Source organism: Neovison vison, chromosome 1 (genome assembly GCF_020171115.1).
Source record: "Neovison vison isolate M4711 chromosome 1, ASM_NN_V1, whole genome shotgun sequence".
Lineage (NCBI taxonomy): Eukaryota > Metazoa > Chordata > Mammalia > Carnivora > Mustelidae > Neogale > Neogale vison.
The window spans coordinates 306,171,050-306,190,975 of NC_058091.1; the positions used below are offsets into that span (position 1 = coordinate 306,171,050).

The 19,926-nt window shown below is 39.7% G+C and overlaps 1 protein-coding gene across 1 annotated transcript in view; it reads left to right on the forward strand.

Annotated features, from left to right (window-relative positions):
- Window positions 1-19,926, forward strand: part of DNAH5 (dynein axonemal heavy chain 5) — a 168,892-nt gene that overhangs the window by 111,456 nt on the left and 37,510 nt on the right. Inside the window, exons 43-49 of the mRNA XM_044233758.1 lie at window positions 2,514-2,717; window positions 8,068-8,247; window positions 11,818-11,955; window positions 15,615-15,750; window positions 16,312-16,628; window positions 17,201-17,356; window positions 18,240-18,422. Coding sequence (XP_044089693.1) covers window positions 2,514-2,717; window positions 8,068-8,247; window positions 11,818-11,955; window positions 15,615-15,750; window positions 16,312-16,628; window positions 17,201-17,356; window positions 18,240-18,422 — 1,314 coding nt within the window. The remainder of the gene's footprint in view (window positions 1-2,513; window positions 2,718-8,067; window positions 8,248-11,817; window positions 11,956-15,614; window positions 15,751-16,311; window positions 16,629-17,200; window positions 17,357-18,239; window positions 18,423-19,926) is intronic.

The window sequence follows — 19,926 nt, forward strand, 5'->3', positions numbered from 1 at the left end:
TGTGAAACCATCCCCACCTTCAAATCCACTGGCATGTCCACTACTTCCCAAAGTTTCCCCCGCTCCCTTTAATGTTGCTATTATTTTATGTGTCAAAGACATTTAGCTTAGTATCTAAAGTCTAGCCTCCCGACAAATTTGAAATATATGATACAGTATGAACCACAGGCAGTGTGCTCTGTAGTAGATATCCGGAGCTTTTTTATTTTGAATAACTGAGAATCTGTACCCTTTGGCCATCAGCTTCCCTTTTCCTCTTCCCACTAGGCCCTGACGATTGCCATTCTGCTCTCTGCTTCTATGAATCTTGACTGTTTTATATTCCATATAAATGGGATCATACAGTATTTGTTTTAACTTATTTGGCAAAATGGCCCCTAGGTCTATCCTTGTCTCAAATGGCAGGATTTTCTTTCCTTTTTTTTTTTTTTTTTTAAGATTGAATATATTCCATTGTACATAGGCACTCACACACACACACACACACACACACACACACACACACACTGTGTATAAACATGTGTCTCACATTTCTTTATCCACTCACCAGCTGGTGGACCCTTAGCTTTCTTCTAGGTCTTGGCTCTTATAAATAATGTTGCAGTGAACATGGGAGTGCAGATATCTCTTCAAGATCCTGATCTCCATACACTCCCCTTTTTGGGACATCTTGGCTTCAGACCAAGAGTCTCTGATCAACAGAGAGAATATATTGATAGTGTAAAGAAATCTCCATACCTAATGACATCATAGAAACAGATCATATGGCCCTTAGATCATGCTTAAATGTGTACATTTTCCCAGGATTTAAAAAAAACTTGTCATCCTTTTGATATTATAAAATATTTTCCTTTATCCTTCTAATTTCATATTCTCAACCACTAAGATATTCTGCATTATATAATTAATTTTTAGTGCTGAAATGGGTGGAAACAGGGGTGACATGATAAAGTGTATTGGAGAGATTTTCAACAATTTCCTTTATTGGTTCTGCCTCCATTTTATTGCTTTTTTGTGAGCTTTTGAAATCCTAAAATATGGTACTACCAACATATTCTAAGAAGTTCCAGACCCAGTCAAGCTAACTTTTTGGCATCAGGTCACATAAATCTGTACAACAAATAAGGTAATAGCAAAGATTGTTTCTCATCCTATCTCAAAGCTAATCTGACTCCATGCAATCATACAAAATACCTCCAGATGTTAAATAACTATTATATTGCAAGGATATCTAGGAAATTCTGTGGCAATCATATTGCTTTGCCTGCAGAGTAAAAGCGGAATCCAATACTTAGCTGAAATAGGTTGGACTTTAGATATCCCTTTTCCTCCACCTCCTTTTACCTAGGCACCTAACATAATTGAGCTCAATTCTGTTTGAGAAGGCTCCCTTTTAAAGCTAAAGTAAAATAAGCATGTCCAGCTCTTACAGCTTACACAACGTTTATTCGACCCTACTTTCTCCACTGGCTGCTGTATCTCTCTCCTTTTTTTTCTAGGCACACATCTCCTGTCAATAGCTATCTGCCATTGCCAGCTCTTGAACACAAATTCTCCTTCACTTCCAGTCATCTTGTGTTCGCAAAAACTAATCTTGAAACAAACATTTTCAAAGTAGTTACATTTCTAATTAACAAGTTCAGTGGTTTTCATCTTCATTATTTTTTCTTAATCATCAGAGAAAAGATTAGTAGCTTTGATAAGAAGGTCATTGGTCACCTTCATTTGATGGGGGGTAGGCACACGCAAATAAGATCTGGAAGGAATGATTGTACACTATTTGTCCTAGAAATAAGGCTTTTTTAGATTCTCATAGTTCATATTTTTCCAATACTTATTCCATAAAGAGGCTAAGAGATAGAGCAGTTATTAACAATCACAATCATTCTATGTGACTATTAAATAATTTAATCTTTTAGAATCTCCATACTAGAAATGCGACAGGACTTTTCTGACTTAGTGAAATCGTATTGCTTCAGTTCCATAAGTTAAAGGTCATTTCCCAGCTCAGAAATCTCTAATTATTCAATCTGTCAGCCCCGGGGCTACCTGCGAGGGTTAGTCCACCGTTACAAGTCTGGGTTGCTAAAGAGAGAGGCAGATTCTTGACCTACATAACTAATGAGTAAAAAGCACGGCACCAGCCGGGAGTTTTCCTGGTTGAGAATTCCTCATAGCTCTGTAAGTGCTGAGTATTCTTTTTCTTTCAGATTATACTCATTTTTTTTCTGACACAAAGTGGTGTGTGTAATTTTAGAGAAGTCACAGTTTCTTAGCTGCTCACCGACATTTCCCTCACTGTGTCTTCTCCTCTTGCTGCCAGTTGAATTGTAAAAGTTTGAACTTTTGGGGACATGGCATTTCTTGGGGATTAACTATGCATTTAAGCCTTGTGATTTGGCATCTAACCCCAAAAATGCTTGTTTTCCTCCACCCAAGTAGCATTTAAAGATGAAAAGTTGGTCCACACTGTCTTATCTGAGGTGAGATGATGACCTCCTGTCGTCCCGCAGACCATCAAGCCTTCAGACATCGCCACTGTCCGCACGCTGGGCCGACCCCCTCACCTCATCATGAGGATCATGGACTGTGTGCTGCTCCTGTTTCAAAGGAAAGTCAATGCAGTGAAAATTGACCTGGAAAAAAGCTGTACAATTCCGTCTTGGCAGGAATCTTTAAAACTCATGACGGCAGGAAACTTCTTACAGAACTTACAGGTTGGTAGTTCAGCAATGATGGGCTGAGTGAGACTTCATTAGAGTGTCTGAGTCCTTTAGTAGAACAAATTTCAGAAAAAAATTTACAGATTTTTACTTTTTTTTTTTACTTTTAACTAAAAAAATTTACATATTTTACTTACTCAGTTTTTTGCTATCTTTCTTGAGGTATAATGACATATAAAAGTTTACTATAGTGATCTAGTAACTTATTTTACAAATGTATAAAACAAAGTTTCCAAACTTACATACACCAAGTTTCCCTGTGTGTCTCCTAGCCACCTTTGCCATCCAGACTGCTAATCCCCAGTCCTTATCTTTGATACAGCCGCTGGGTCGGCATTAGTGATTGGCTACCTCCAAAATTCTCTTAAAGAGTTGGAGAGAGAATATAGATTTATATAGCATATATAAAAGTTTTCTGAATGGAAGGATTTCCTGGGTGGCTCAGTTGGTTAGTGTTGGACTCCTGATTTCAGCTCAGGTCATGATCTGAGGGTTGTGGAGCCTGCTTGGGATTCTCTGTCCTCCTTCCTCTGCTCCTCCCTCACCACCCCTCTTCACTCATGTGCGCTCTCTCTCTCAAAAAAAAAAAAAAAAAAAAAAGAAAAGAGAAAAAATTCTCTATATAAAGGTGTACAACTTGATATTTGGAGATTTGTATATATTGTGAAATAATTGCCAGCTAAGGTTTCCATGACCTGACGGTCACCATTTTCTTATTTTGGGGTGAGAACACTTAGAAAATTTGGAGTATGTAATGTTGTTAACTGTATTCATATTGCCACGCATGAAGTCTCCAGGACTTACTCTTCTTGTAACTTGGTACTTTCTAACCCCTTCACCAATATCTTCCCATTTCCCCTTCCCTCACCATTGGCAACCACCATTTTACTCCCTGCTTCTAGGAGTTTGACGATTTTAGATTCTATATATAAGTGAGACAGTGTAAGATTTGTCTTTCTGTGCCTCGATTACTTTGTTTTGCATAGTGTCCTCCACAAATGGCAGGATTTCCTTTTTCAAGCCTGAATAATATTCTACATACATATATTGAACACATACTTAAGTATTTTTTCAGAATAGAATTTTCTCTTTCAAAACCAAGACTTTAAAGCTTTAAAAACAAGCGTTAGAGCCTTGTCTGACAGATTTTAGGCATATTAAAGCATCATCAGTGTTATATTTCAATAAAAGCTTAAAAAATCATATTAAGGGGTGCCTAGGTGACTCAGTTGGTTAAGTGACTGACTTCAGCTCGGGTCATGATCCTAGAGTCCCGGGATCGAGTCCCACATTGGGCTTCCTGCTCTGCAGGGAGTCTGCTTCTCCCGCTGACCTCTCTCCTCTCATGCTCTCTTTCTCCTCATCCTCGTTCTCTCTCAAGTAAATAAAATCTTAAAAATAATCATATTAAGAAAGCAATGCATATGTGCATATATTATATGCATATGGATACAAATGTATGCATATTTATATGTTGCAAGTCTCAATAGTGATTTTTTTGGGGGTAATTTGTACATTTTTAATTTTAATGTAGAATTTACATATGATAAAATGTACATATTTTAAGTATATGGATTAATAAATATTTACATGTGTTTATACTTGTTAATGGGCCCTGAAATCAAGATTTGTATTTCCAGGCCCCAGAAATCTCTCTTGTGTTCCAAACCAGTCAGTAACTTCCCCTAAGATAACCATTATTCTGCTCTTTATCCTGATAATTAATTTTGTTCATTTTGAAATTTATAGATATGATATCATGTCATGTGACCTATTTTGTTTTGATCCCTTTTATTCAACAAGTCTTTGAGATTCATTCTTATTTTGCAAGGATAATGTTTCATTCTTTTTTCATTGCTGTATGGTTGTTCAGTATCTGAAGCAGCAGTATGTGGTAATTATTTAAAATGACTGTTTCTTGGGGGAGAAAAAAAGAAAAAAAAAGAGTAAAAAGTCCAGTTTGTAGTGTTTGTTAATTTCTGTGGCGTAAATATGCCCACAGTGGCCAATTTCAAGCTACCAAAATGGTCTTGTTGAATGGAGAGGTACATAGTAGAATAGTAGCAATGTACCCCCATATAGGTAAAATGGATATAAATGACATGAAAAAATAGGGGGTAAAATGCAGTTAAATGATAGACAGTGATTACTTTGACTATGCATTATTTTTATTTTAAATGAAATTTTTTCAAGTGTAAGTATATATAATATATTTTTAATAACTGTTCTATTTAACACACAGTTTATAAAATTCCTGAGAATTTAGGAATGGTTCCTCATGAGTTTGTATGAACCAGCACAATGTGAAATGCTATCATATGTTTTAGTTTATTTGTCCATTGTACTGTTGATGCGTTTCTGGGTTGTTACTGGTTTGGGGCTATTATAAATAAAGCTACTATGAATATTGGCCTATCGGTCATTCAGTGTGTGTATCTGCATTTCAGTTGGCTTTGTACTCAGGAATGGGATTTCTGGGTCTTAGGTTATACATTCTTTAATCCTGTAAATTTTTTTGATTGAAGTATCATTAACACATAATGTTAACATGAATTTCAGGTATACGAAAAACTGATTGGACAACTCTGTACATTGTGGTATGCTCACCACAGTGTAACTACCATTTGTATACATTTAAGCAGCTTCATAGGTAGTGCCAAAGAATTTTCAAAAGTAGCTGTGTCAGTTTACAGACCTGTGAGCAGAGTTTAAGTTGTTCTATGCCTTTAAAAAAGTTTTTTTTTGTTGTTAAATTATATTTAGTTAACATATAGTATATTGTTAGTTTCGGGGTAGAAGTCCATGCTTCATCAGTTTCACCTAACACCAGTCCTCATCACATCACGTGCCCTCCTTAATGTCCAGCACCCAGTTCCCCCATCCCCCACGCCCCTTCAGCAACCGTCAGTTGTTTCCTAGAGTTAAGACTCTCTTATGGTCTATCTCCTTCTCCGTTTTCATCTTATTTTATTTTTCCTTCCCCTCCCCTATGTTCAGGTGTTTTGTTTCTTATATTCCACATATAAGTGAAATCATATGATTTTTGTCTTTCTTTGATTGCTTAGTGTAATACCTTCTAGTTTTACCCATATCATTTCAAATGGCAAGAATTCACTCTTTAAAAATTTTTTTTTAAAAATTTTATTTATTTGAGAGAGAGCGAGCACAAACAGGGGAGAGGCAGAGGGAGAGAGAAAGGGAGAAGCAGACTCTGCACTGATCAGGAAGCCTGATGGAGGGCTTGATCCCAGGCCCCTGACATGAGCTGAAGCCAGACACTTACCGACTGAGCCACCCAACTACCCCAAGATTTAGTTCTTTTCGATGGTTGAGTAATATTCCATTGTGTATATATACCGGATAAATACCTAGTCATGCAATTGCTGGGTCATAGGGTAGCTCTATTTTTAACTTTTTGAGGAACCTCCATACTGTTTTCCAGAGTGGCTGTACCAGTTTGCATTTCTACCAGTGTAAGAGGGTTCCCCTTTCTCCACACCTCACCAACATCTGTTTGTTTCCTGACTTGTTGATTTTAGGTGATTCTAAGTTGTTCTATATCTTAACTATTTTTTGTTTTTTTCTATTCTGATGGGTTTGTAGTAATGTCTTATTATTGTGCATTTAGTTTGTGTTTCCCTGGGGAGTAATGACATTGAGACTCTTTCATCAGTTCATGAGCCTTTTGGGAATTCTTCCCTCAACTGCCTGTTTAGGTCTCTTGTCTCATTTAATTTTTTATTAATGGGTAGAATTACTTTCTATAAAACATGAGTAACTTGCAAATACCTTGTTGCACTTTCTCCCTTAGTTATTCATTCTGTTAAGTGTGTCCTTTGATTCACAGACATTCTTAAGTTTAACATAATCCAGTTTTTCAGTTTTCCTTAATCGTGCTTTCTGGGTTGTGTTTGGGAAATCTTTGCCTCTAAGGAAGAATAAATGGTTCTGTGTTTTCTTCTACAAGTTTTATTGTTTTATCTTTCATACTTGGATCTTGCCATAAGTACCTGGGAATACCAAAGTCACGCCTATTTCCCAAGCACTAAGTGACCTTAGCACTGCCTTTCACTCAGTTTCCAATGCCACATTGCCCAAGTGCTGTGTGGCTGGGCCATCTTGTGAGGTACCTTCCAGAAGCCGTGGTGGTGAGCAGCTTATGAACTGGTGGCCGTGCAGGCCTTCCCCAGATAATTAAAATATGGGGCTCTGGGATGTCAGTAGCACCAGGAAGGAATAACATGCTGTTTGTATGGAGGGAAGGTTGTGATGAACTCTGACTGAGGGAGCTAGGTGACAGAGAAGACTTAAGAAGCTTTCACAGAAAAATATGACGATGGAATTGGACTGCACAGAGGATCCTGGCAGGTGACTTGAGACTCCTGGTCTATGTACCTGGTGGCAGAGCCCCTGGTCTTGGAAGTTCCCTTGCCATTTGCCATCACCACCACCCTTCCATGGCTCCCAAATATTCTTCTGGCTCTTCTTCTGGCTTCACTATTTCTCAAGTGTCATCAAAGAAACTTGTAGTGGAAGATGTCTGAATGAGAGTGTGGGTTGCACCCTACCTCATGGATGTTCTGTGAAAGCTTTTATGTAGGCACTGCATTCCAGTCTACCTGGAGAAGATCTAGTCATCTTCTTTGAGAGGCGCAAATACCTCTTGAGAAAGGTCCAGGTTCGTTGGTTGGGCAGTTGTCTCTTGACGTAAGAAAGCATTCGTAATCCACTTCTGCTACTTTTTTTCAGTTTTATTGCTTCAGAAGATACCAGTTCTCCCACATTCTGGATAATTTTATGATTAAAAATTAATTCATTGCCCTCAAGACCTAATGTCCAGGTTGTTACTTTGTAATTCAGATGAGTTTAATAGAATCTCTCTTTGAATGTATTAAGCATTTAGTTGCTGCTAAATGCTAAATAGATTTTATCCTTAGGCTGAGTATACCTGACTATGTTAGTTTTCCATTATTGATTTTATGGGCTTACAATTCACCTATTTAGGATTAATGACATGAAAATGTTATTGCTTTGGAAATTTTAGTAACCATATTAGTATTCATCACCTAAATAATTTACTCTTTCCCTGGATCCCAGAACATTTACTGGGGCTTGGTATCTCTTGTTCACAGAAGCTAAAGTTTGCTCTGACTTCTTCGCTGTCACTGCTCACTCTTGTTTTCACTCTCAGGACTTTGGCTCCATATCCTGAGATATCAACAGAATATGGTGTCATTCATCCTTTCTTGGTTGTTCAATAATTGCAGTTGCATTGTAAGCATCATGGGAGTATGACTTTATGGAAGTAGGTATTTTGACTTAATTTTACTCTTTTCTTTCATAGCAATTCCCCAAAGACACAATCAATGAAGAAGTGATAGAATTTCTGAATCCTTACTTTGAAATGACAGACTACAACATTGAAACTGCTAAGCGTGTGTGTGGGAACGTAGCTGGTCTCTGTTCCTGGACCAAAGCCATGGCTTCCTTCTTTTCTATCAACAGAGAAGTCTTGCCTCTGAAGGTGAGCCTCCTATGTAGAACCACATGTTACATGCCTGTGAGAGCCCTTGAGGTCAGCTCGTCTTGTCTTTCCATGTAGCACAGGAGCCTTTGGCCTCTGGAGTGGTTGCATTCAAGTCCATGGGGAGAGTGAGTGACAGAAAGGCCAAGGATGTTTCTCTTCTCCATAATAACCACTCCAGGCTGAGTTGTGCAAGCTTTTAAGCATGGACTCTCAGCAAGGATGCCAAGTCCACTGTGGGCTGCTGGATATTCTCCCTCCACAATGGCAACTTGGAAAAAGACACATAGAAAACAATAGCATAGAACCCCCCAATAACATCCCAGATCTCCTGCCAGGGAATCTTATGACTGAGGAAGATCAACACACAGCTGGTGGCTGGTCTTGGTTGTAAGGTATGACACAGTACTCCCACTCTTCTCCTTTCCCGCTCAGGAAGGACATTGAATGTCATCTGTTCTTTAATGTAATTGGAGAGTAGGCTTGTTTCCCTTTGAGTAATTGCATTTCTAGGCTTCATATGCACACCCGTGCCCTGTCCCCTGCCATCAGTGACTGTCTTCAGCAGACAGAGAGGCAAATACTTGCTTTGAAAATGGAATACCGATGTCTCAAAGAGGGCACATGTGGCCTGTTTGATTATTTTGCTTTTGTAAGAGTCCGATCTCTCTCAAGCATCAACTGAAATCCACTAATGCTTATAAACTATGTGAGGAACTTAATAAACATGATACAAATAATTTAGAGTGGAAAGAAGATAGGGATTGACTCGCAAGTCCCATTTCGTTTTCTATTACCATACCAGGGTCATTTATTCAGTGGCTAAAGCCCCTTGGGGTCTTAAAGCAACTTAAAGAACAAAGGCTCATTTGGTTTAGGGAATTTCAGAACTAATGATTGATGTCATGCTGTCAACATTATGAATTTTGGGACCATTGGAGACTCCAGCATAGCTCCAAAATGGGCCTTCTGATACTGGCTGAATTGGAACAGCCTTATCAAATGAAACATGCAGGACCTCCTTTGCAAATTTTTCCAGTGAGTGAGCATACAGTGTTTTTAAGGGAATTACTGTTGAATTCATGACGGACAGCTTTTATGTCACTATAACTATTATAAATAAAATGAGCCAAAATCAATGCTAAATAATGACCATTCTGAACAAGGGTTACATAAGAACAAGGAAATCCCCTCCCCTATTCTATGACATTTTAGCCTCCACCTGGTCCTACGACACCCTTGATCGTGCAGTAGGAAGTGAAGGGAACACTGTCAGAAGGGGGAATGTTTTATCTGCTCCTAGATCCTCTGTTTCTCTTTCTGAGAAGTCAGTCCCGGAAGTGACCTCCTAATGACTTATGAGCTCCCAGGCCCCGGGAGCCTTGAGTGCATCAGGTCCTTCTGAATGTTCTGTCGTGAACAGAAGTGCAGTTAGAACCTACACAGTCACTGCTTCAGAGAAGGCGAAGATGGAGGGAGTGCAGATTATCACTGGGCAACTCTGCTAACGTATGCAACAACCCTGATCAAGGCCTCTGATTTTGCGTGTTCCCAGAGGGGCTTCCCTGCTTCTGAGTGAAGACAGATTAAGGACACTCCTTACACTCCAGCTGGAACCTCCTCAACACTAAGCAGTGACGAGGACCCTGAGGGGCTCTTCTCCTTCGTCCGGAGAACACCCCTGTCAACGGGCCAAGTGACATCTAGTAGAGAATGAACTTAAATACCAACTAATAGCAATTTAGACACTGTTCAAGTTAATTATAATGAGATTTCTCCTTGGAAACCATGAAAACCAGTAAATATCCATTCACAGAAACAGGATGTTTATAACAATAGAGCCTTAAATACTCAACTTGGACAACAACATCTGTTATTTATTGGATTCTTGCTCTATGCCAAACACCAGTGGTGGGTGTTTACATGCATTGTCTTATTTAATCCTCTCTCACACACATCACAGGAGGTAGATCTTCAGCATCGTCATGGATAAACTGAATCTTACAGAATGTAAGCTATCTGCATGGAGGCCCACAGCTCCCAAGGCGAGCCGCTAGACTTGAAGGATTCTATGCCTTTTGGTTGGCAACTTTTGAGATCTTCATGAAAAATTTTCCCAATTTAGAAAATTCTAGAAAATATTCAAAATCTCTGGAGCTGTGACGGTTTGACATCAGTGTGTTGCTTTAGAGAGTTGTTGGGCATTGTTACCTTGCTTTTCTTTTATATTTATGCCACAGCCACAGGTGTGGTTTACAGCAGACCAGAGAAGAAAATGTCCCAAGAGTTAGATCCTTTTTAAAGTGTAGTTGTTAAGCCACACTTTTGCCTGTCATTGGTCCTAGTAAGTTATAGAACTTGGGGTTTCCCTTAAAGAGTTATTCTTCCAAAATTTGGGAGCCTGAGGTTTTCAGACAGGAAAATAACTTATTTAAAAAAAAATTTTCGGGACACCTGGGTGGCGCAGTTGGTTGGACGACTGCCTCCGGCTCAGGGCGTGATCCTGGAGTCCCGGGATCGAGTCCCACATCAGGCTCCCAGCTCCATGGGGAGTCTGCTTCGCTCTCTGACCTTCTCCTCGCTCATGCGCTCTCTCACTGTCTCTCTCTCTCAAATAAATAAATAAAATCTTTAAAAAAAAAATTTTTTTTCAAGATAATCTTTTCTTCTGAAACACCCCAGAGAGAAGGTGGCCCTAATAGTGGATTACCCCCCATGAAAGTCAATTTTAACATCTTAGAGACTTAAAAAGGAAAAATTTGATTCCAAAAAATTGTTTAAAGCATCTAAATTCCTGTAAGCAAGAACTGATTTCTATATCTCCTCTTTTGCTAATATTGCTTTTGAATATTGCTTTTGAGTCAAATTTAGTAGCTTCCTTAAAAATAAATATTTTTAATTAGTCACAGCTCAAGGTACCAATTCTTTTATGGAAGGCAAGCAATATAGGAAGACTAGACTACAAGAAAGACATCGAGATCATCATGGTTCAGAAAATCTATATTTTACATTCAGTGAATAATTAGGTTCCATTTTTTATCTAGTTTTAACATCCTCATCAATAGTGATGAGTCTTACTCGGCAGATGGTTCTCAATATTCATTTTTTTCTTTTCCTACAATAATCTTACAATGTTCTGTAAAGTACCTATGTGCTTTTAATACCGCAATGCTCTGATCTAAGCACTGGCAAACTCCGGCCAGCAGGCCAAATCTAGCTCACAACCTCTGTGTGTACAGCTTGTGAAATAAGAAGAATTTTTACATTTTTAAATGGTTTTTAAGTAAGTGCCTGAATAATACCCTCAATTTTGCCCCTCGGCCCAAGACATCTAAACTATTTATTATCTGCCACTTGACAGAAAAGATGTGCTAACTTCAAATGAATTATAATTTTCTGCTTATAAACATTTATGTCAAGTCCACACTGAAATTTGGTCTTGACTTAATGCCAAGACTCTAGGGGTAGAGCAGAGAACAGGTATGAGCATGGCTGAGATCTCAGAAGAAATGCTGGCTGATTGGTTGGTTGTTCCTGGTCCCTCATTCACCCCGGGTATGTCCTGTGCAGGCCAACTTGGTGATACAGGAGAATCGTTACGTCTTGGCCATGCAAGATCTGCAGAAGGCCCAGGCTGAGCTGGATGACAAGCGTGCAGAGCTCGATGTGGTGCAGGCTGAGTATGAACAGGCCATGACCGAGAAGCAGGTAACTCCTCAGCACCGAAGGGACGGTCATATGTTAATATGGCTACCATAAACCCTTCCTTTGCTCCTTTCTTTCTCCAAGGGTTTGGTTCCCAGCAGGGATTGATTCAATGTATACATAGTACATAAACAACACTTCATCCTTCACTAAGCCCTGAGGACCTTGGTGAGAGGTCAGGATGGTCAACCAAGATGGGAGTCTGTTCTGGAACATAAACATTCTGAGTCTTCTCATGGATGGTGGTGAAAACAGCCCCTTGTGGAGCACTTTCTGTTTTTCAAATCATGTCTTCCCTCTTCATTTCATTTAAGCTTTAAATTGATCTTGCAAGGTAAGCAAGATGGCTTTTTAAATTGTCATTTTGGAGAAAGGAGCTGAGGTCCAGAGGACAGCTCCTAGTTGTAGGGCTGGGCAGTCAGAAGTAGATCTTGGTCTTCTGGTGTCCACTTCAGGCTTCTCTGCTGGACCAGTGTTATGGCCACATTGTTGCATCTGATGACAATGACCGTCTATGGTCTTCTCAACCTAGGCTGCAAATAGCAGCTATAGAACCTTTCAGAATTTGGGTTCAGACACTTCTGGTTCACTGGGCAATAGGTTCTTTATCTTGTTTCTATTAATTCCAGCTCCATACGGACTTCTTTCCTTCTGGAAATTTAGACAGCTTTAACACACAACTAATGTAGCTTAAGATTCAGAGCTTCTCATGTGCACAGGGTCCTAGGCGCTGGGGATTCTGGGAGCTGAAGGTGAGAGGGACACCCGGTTATGGTTGGCAAGTATTTGCATATAAGCATTTGGATAAAATGCCTAGAAATTTCAGACGAAAGGTACCTGAGTTTCTAAGACATCAAGACTTTTTTTTTTTTAAGATTTTATTTATTTATTTGACAGAGATCACAAGTAGGTAGAGAAGCAGGCAGAGAGAGAGGGGAAAGCAGGCTCTCTGCTGAGCAGATATCCTCATGCAGGGCTCAATCCCAGGACCCCGGGATCATGACCTGAGCCCAAGGCAGAGGCTTTAACCCACTGAGCCACGCAGGCGCCCCAACACCAAGACTTTGTAGTGTTTTTTCCCCTCTCAGTCTAAACACACATTCACCTTGGTGTTTTGTATTTATGAATCTCTAATGATTTTCTTGAAGCGGACAGATATGTTAGCTTCTGGCCCTACAAAGTCTGTATCTGGCTCTGGTAAATCCGTGTTTGGTAAATAAGAGATAAAGGAAAGACTCTGTTCCCTTCCTCCTGCCGGCTCTCGATCTTCACTGGTCAAGGTTGTGGTTCCCGCTCTGGTAGTCCAGTCTCTTACAGGAGTCCCAACAAGGGAACTTAGATGAATGCTCAAATTTTACTATGTGAGAATGTGTGATACTTCCACTCCTGAAAGCAAAAGAAGAGACTTTTAGAAATTTTAGAGAAGTAATTGTACATCACCTATTTGGGTTTGTTTATTATGCTTTTGGGATTCACCTATCATCATCACATAAAGAGAAAATCTACTTCGGAAACTGTGGTGAAAGTGTGATAATTATTTGCCACGGGGACACTCTCATCCATTTGGAGGTGCTACTGAATACATTGGAAATATTTTAGGTCCCGTGTTGTTCTGTTTCAGTTGGAATATTTTTGCATCAGTTCATTCAATATGCTCTTTTGGATTTGAGCATCTCCTGCTTGTTAGGACCATACAAGAAGTGCTACTGTGAAGGCATGGCTCTGACTTTAAAACTTGTTTTGACAAATGTCAAATTTTTTTAAGTTAAAAAACACAAAATCTGGCTGTGAGTCTACCTGCCTCCCCCATGCTGGAGTGAAGATGACCTTCAGTCATTCTGTGGCTCCTTCCCCCTCCATGAGCGCCATGCAAGTCCCGGGTGCTTATGGACTTAGAGAATGTTGGAGGGGGGCCTTGAATCCACAGTTCACCATGGTGGGACCCATAACCTCCAGCCCCAGGTCTCTGCTGTTCGCTGAAGGAGTGTGTGCCCCACTCCTCTCTGCACAGGGTGGTGCCTTTGTGGGGTCCACTTCCCTAGGCCTTTAGGATGGCTGGTTACCCCCCAGGAGCATCAACAGAGAGTGGGCTGGGGCCCCGCCCGAGGAACCCAGGGAAGTCCGCTCATCGCTCCAGCCAGGCTTGGAGGGAAGAGCTGCTCCTGGCTTCCGTACTCTCTGATGTCCGCTCCTCTCCCTTCTTGCTGTTCCCATCCCCTAAATGAGCATGGGCTCCCAGAAAGAAAATGCCAGAGAAGAGGGTCCTGGCCGTTTTCTTATTTGTGAGTGGGATGGGGAATTTGGGGAAGACAACTTAATCTTAAAATTATCTTTTACATGAAAAGTTAGTTTCAAAGGTAGGCAGAAATAAGTGATCTGTAGGATCACACTTCCTAGCTGGCATCTTTCTTCTTGGGGAGAAACAAATAAACAAATATGGGCAACATAGATGTGGGGGTACACCTCAGCTGGGCTTTTAGGTTTCCTGCAATAACTCTGGGGGAAAGGGAACAGTAGAATAGAATCTCAGAGATCAAACTAGAATACGTATCTTGCTTTTGAAAAACACTGTGTTGTGTTATTATTACAGAAGCAACTCATGTTCTTTATGGAATATACGCATAGAGAATCCTGGAAATGAACACTAAAAGTATTTGCTCTTTTTCATTTCCCATCTGAACATCTTCCTTGCTTTACATATATTTTAAAAATATATGTAAAATATAACATTTAAATACATAACATAATTCAATGCATACTGTTTATAAATTAAATTTTTAACTTAGTAATTGAATATTTTCTTGATTATAAAAATCTTTATAAGAAAATTTTAATGGCTTCAGAGTATTCTTATTCCACCATAATTTATTTAAATGTTTCTCTATCATTAGACATTTAGCATATATAACATAATTATATATTATGTGTAACATACATATATGTTATAAATGAATTTCCAGTGACTGGTCCTATAGCTAAATCTTTATCTGTCCCCACTGTTATTTCATACATACACATTTTTACAAGTAGTGTTAGCAGTGGTCTTAAGAAGGAGGAGGACCATTTGTTTTTAAGAATGGAGACTTGAGTGGCAACAGCATGTGAAATTCTGGTTCAAGGTCTTTTACTGATGCACAGAGCACCAGAAAGGGACCTGCTGAGTCAGGTGTCCCCGGGATCTGTGAGCAAACCTCAGAATAGCACAATCTGAAGATTAATATAAAGTTTCACTTCAAGTCAGAGGAGATGTGCACTTACATGAAGCATTAATGATGCGAGAACTTTAACAGGAGAAATATTCCTGATTTTCAAGTAGGATATGTATTTTACTTTTTCTTGTGCGATGTATTAGTAAGTATGCTTGTATTTTGTCTCTATTTTTCTTTATAAGGAAGTCATAAATGACGCAAATTTCTATTATCTCTTACTTATTAACACCCGGGGAGAGTGTGACCTGTGGGCTCAGGACCCCATGTAAAGGTTTAAAAGCTGGGCTTTGGCTAACACAGGCACACAGGAATTGAATTTTATGCTTCCTGTGAGATAAATGGCTCACAGGTCTCAGAAGGGCAGATAATATATAATGGTTTAAAATTATATTCCTCAGCCAGAGGCCATATTTTTCTGAACAGAGTTTTCTTCTGATTCTGGCCCTTTTTTAGACCTTGCTTGAGGACGCGGAGCGCTGCAGGCGGAAGATGCAGACGGCCTCCGCGCTGATCGGGGGCTTGGCGGGAGAAAAAGAAAGATGGACAGAACAAAGCAAAGAGTTTGCTGCACAAACAAAAAGACTTGTAGGTATGTAAATTCCTGTATTAATCAGATTATGTGTTGACTCTGTTAGGGCGTTAGGAAACAAACTTTTGTCAGAATACAAACGAACCCTCTAGTCCTTCAAATTCCTGTGTGTGTGTGTCCAGATGTTTCAGAAGGATGAATACCGGTCTGGCATCTGTGCAGTCCTTATTAGATAGATGTGCTATTGCCCTTCAAAGGGTCACTTTCAAATTTTCCTGTGAGTCAATGGTCTTATTGATCAGGGTCACTTGGAATGGAGGCTCTGTCTTCTCAGGATTTGTATCCCTTAAGCTCCAAATTCATACTCTCACATCCAGCAAGAATCAAAATAACCTAGTTGTTGATGCCTGTCAGGTGTTACTTGCCTGTCAGGTGGACCATTTGGACCTGTTTAACGATGATCTACTGCTTATTCACCAAGACATAGCAACACGTGGTCAAGGTCTGGTTTCTGGAAGTTAGTTTAAAAGAGTGGTTTTGCCTGTAGAATATATTTAATATTCTGCACATCTACAAGGCTGATTATAAAGTATTTCAGGGGCATTCTGTTTTCTGTTTTAGGGGATGTGTTGTTGGCTACAGCTTTTCTATCTTATTCTGGTCCATTTAACCAAGAGTTTCGCAGTCGGCTGCTCAATGACTGGCAGAAGGAAATGAAAGTCCGGGAAATCCCATTTGGAGACAACCTAAATCTCAACGAGATGTTAATTGATGCTCCCACTATTAGTGAATGGAACCTCCAAGGTCTGCCAAATGATGACCTGTCCATTCAGAACGGAATCATTGTCACAAAGGCATCTCGCTATCCTTTGTTAATTGACCCACAGACTCAAGGGAAGATCTGGATTAAAAACAAAGAAAGCCAGTACGAACTCCAGGTAACTTGTGTTTGAGTCCATTCATGCTACCGAGAGGTTTTATTGCCACAGATGAACAAGAGTCTGAGAAGTAAGAAATAATTGAAAATAGTAGCTATTGCAATCCTTGATAGAGCAGTAACAGATGCAAGTCTAAACTCTAATATTAAAATCTTTTCTAATAATTGTGTTTACATTTGTATGGATCTCTACTAATGCCATCTTTTGAAGGTTTCAGATTCCCCTGTTAGAGCCTAAATCCTTCCTTGATGAACAGAGCAGTGTGGAGTTGTACCACACCATGTGTGTAGCGCTGTACTAGGACTCTTCATGGTTATCCCATTATTATTTGTCACAAAAGTGATGGTGATGAGAAGACAGGTTGCCCTGGGGAATGACAGTTTATAAAAGAAAAGGATGGAAACAGTTTAAGCTTGCAGTACAGTCTCACTCTCTATGGGTCCAGATAAGGTTCTCTAAAGATCTCCGTATTTGTGTCCCGTGATAGAATGCCCAGGTGCCATTTAATGTCCGTTCTCTGTGTGCGTGACATGGTGATATTATCAACAGCAACCTTTGGGTCTTGTTTCTAGATCACATCTCTCAATCACAAGTATTTCAGAAACCATCTGGAGGACAGTCTTTCTCTTGGAAGGCCCTTGCTTATTGAAGATGTTGGGGAGGAACTAGATCCAGCGCTGGATAATGTTTTGGAGAGGAACTTCATTAAGACTGGGTCTACATTTAAGGTAGGTTAAACCTATTGATAATAATGTGCGGAACCATTAGCACGAGGCCAGGTAAATGTGACATAGACATAGATGAAATTTTCTCATTAGGCAACAACTGAAATTTAAGTCATTGGAAGAGACATTTGCTTTTCTTTTCTACACTTCCTTAGTTCGGATTAAAGTTTTTAAGAACAGTCCTTTTAGAAATAACTACTTCTTTTGTGTGACAGAACCTGACTCCATTTTGATGATTGACTGTGGGGACGTCTTTCAAAACCCATCATGACCTTCACCCTCCCCTCCTCTCTCAAATCTGGGCAAGCTGACAAGAAAATGTGGAGCTTTTGCCTTTGACAATGGTGGGAAAATCAAACCATACAATCCTCTATTGATGCCCTGTGTGGGAACCTTTATCCCAGCCCAACCTCCTAATCACCATAAAACCCGAAGACAGCTACTTTTCCTTACTCTCTCAATCAGTTTTTGGGACTGGTTGGGGACCTACTTTAATCTCTCCAGAAATCTCATTATGTGAGTAATAAACATTTTTATACCCTTTGGTACATATGTGATGTCATCAGTCTTGATCTCTGAACCAAATTTTGGATGGGTTATCCATCTTACTTCTTTGCGATCACACCAATTTTGATGCTAAATTCTAATTTATGGTATAGACTGGCATACATTGAACTTCCTCCCTCCCTCCCTCCTTTCTACCCACCTTTCTTTCTTTCATCCTAATGGTTTGAAGCCCTGTGAATGCCTAATGATGAATTCTTTTTCAGTATACAGAGATCTCCAGTTATATAATTACTTAAAGCAATGTTTGATCCTGTGCAGAAAAGGACACAGGAAGGTGTATGCCTGTTTTATTACTTTTGACTTTATTTTTATAATAAAGGTGAAAGTTGGTGATAAGGAAGTAGACGTGATGGATGGTTTCAGACTCTACATCACCACCAAACTGCCCAACCCAGCCTACACCCCCGAAATAAGTGCTCGGACCTCTATCATTGACTTCACTGTCACCATGAAAGGTCTGGAAGATCAGTTACTGGGGAGAGTCATCCTCACAGAGAAGCAGGTGAGTGAAGTGTGACCACCTCCTTTTCGGCATTGTGTTGTGATTCTTTCATTGACGAAAATAATATGATAAAAGTTTTCATAAGATTAAGGCCCCCCTGCCTTTTATTCCTGTGTTTTTTTTTCCATTATTCATTCCCAGGTGTCTTGGGTAATTACTAACCGATTACCCTCTGTGTTTCATCTGTCTCATAAATCATATATATCCATTGATTTTGTGGAGCATAATGACGGGACTATGAGAATATCAGTCTCATGCCCAGCATCATTATTCTGGTCTTACATTGCTTCATTTTTCTGAAGAGTTTGCATGGTCGTGAGTTCTGTTTGCCTGTTAACTTTTAGGTTTCTAGGATACAGCTAGGTTTTGCTTTCATTCAATTCATTATTATGCTTCTGGAGTATAAAATTAAGACTAGTGACTTCAAACCCCTGGGATTAAAAACAGCTAACAGACAACATTCTCAAGTCTTACTTGTTGCCTATATGAGAGAGCTGCATGTATGTTGTGACGGGACAGACATTTGTGACTCTGGAACCTCCCTGAGCACCTTCTGGAGGCTCTGGCTTGGTCATGTATCTGTTTTCTCTACTTCTATTTGGTGGAATAACTTAATGATCGATAAAAAATAGCCAATAATTTATAAACCTCCTTGTTTTGAGTCACTGTTGCCTCTAGGGAACATGTGAGTCTTAAAGAAGTCTAGAGGATTTTAATAAGACTGTTTGGTAGAACTGCATGAACTCTAAGAGTTGCTATTGATTTTCTCCAGGAGCAACGAGAAGTCTACTTTATTTTATAGCCCCCTTTTAGACTGACTCAAGATTTATTTAGGTTAAAACCTTTGGCAAAATCTTTGGAATTTGTCCTTCCTATGATTTTGAAAAAACATTTTTTTGTGTGTGTGCTTCATGCTTGGTCTTGGGAGACCTTCTATATGTTTATCTCTTGCTTCTTCACCACTTTTCCCCCTCCCTCCTTTCCTTTTTTATGGGTAGTCTCTTTTTATTTTTTAGTTTATAGTGCATGAATCATAGAGTTCTATGGTTAGAAGTTTTATTAGGAGCATTAAATCTGACTTTGTAGATTCACGTAGTTAGTGACCTCAGAATGCCAGGAACTGAGGCCAGAGTTCCTACCACAGACTTGCTCCTGAAGTAATAGCAGCCTTCAGAATATGCGCTTCTTTATTTTGTGAGTCAGAGTCGAGCTGGTTGAGGAAGCCTAGCACTGCCATATCCTTACTTAGGAAGGACTGGGATTCTTCATCCGCCACATGCAATGTCGAGCAAGGAATCCCCAAGAGTCTTTGGGGCAGTGGCCATTACCCTTGTGTTAGGCTCTGCTTTCACCTGTGGTGTTGGCTTCCAGCAGATAAGGAGTCCCAGCAGCAGTTTGAAACATAGGCTTGTCTTTGGTTTTCTTACATTCAGCTGAGATGAATATAGTTTCCTTGGAAGAAATAATTTGTTCTGACAGATTTTATTTGCAGCAAAACAGCTCC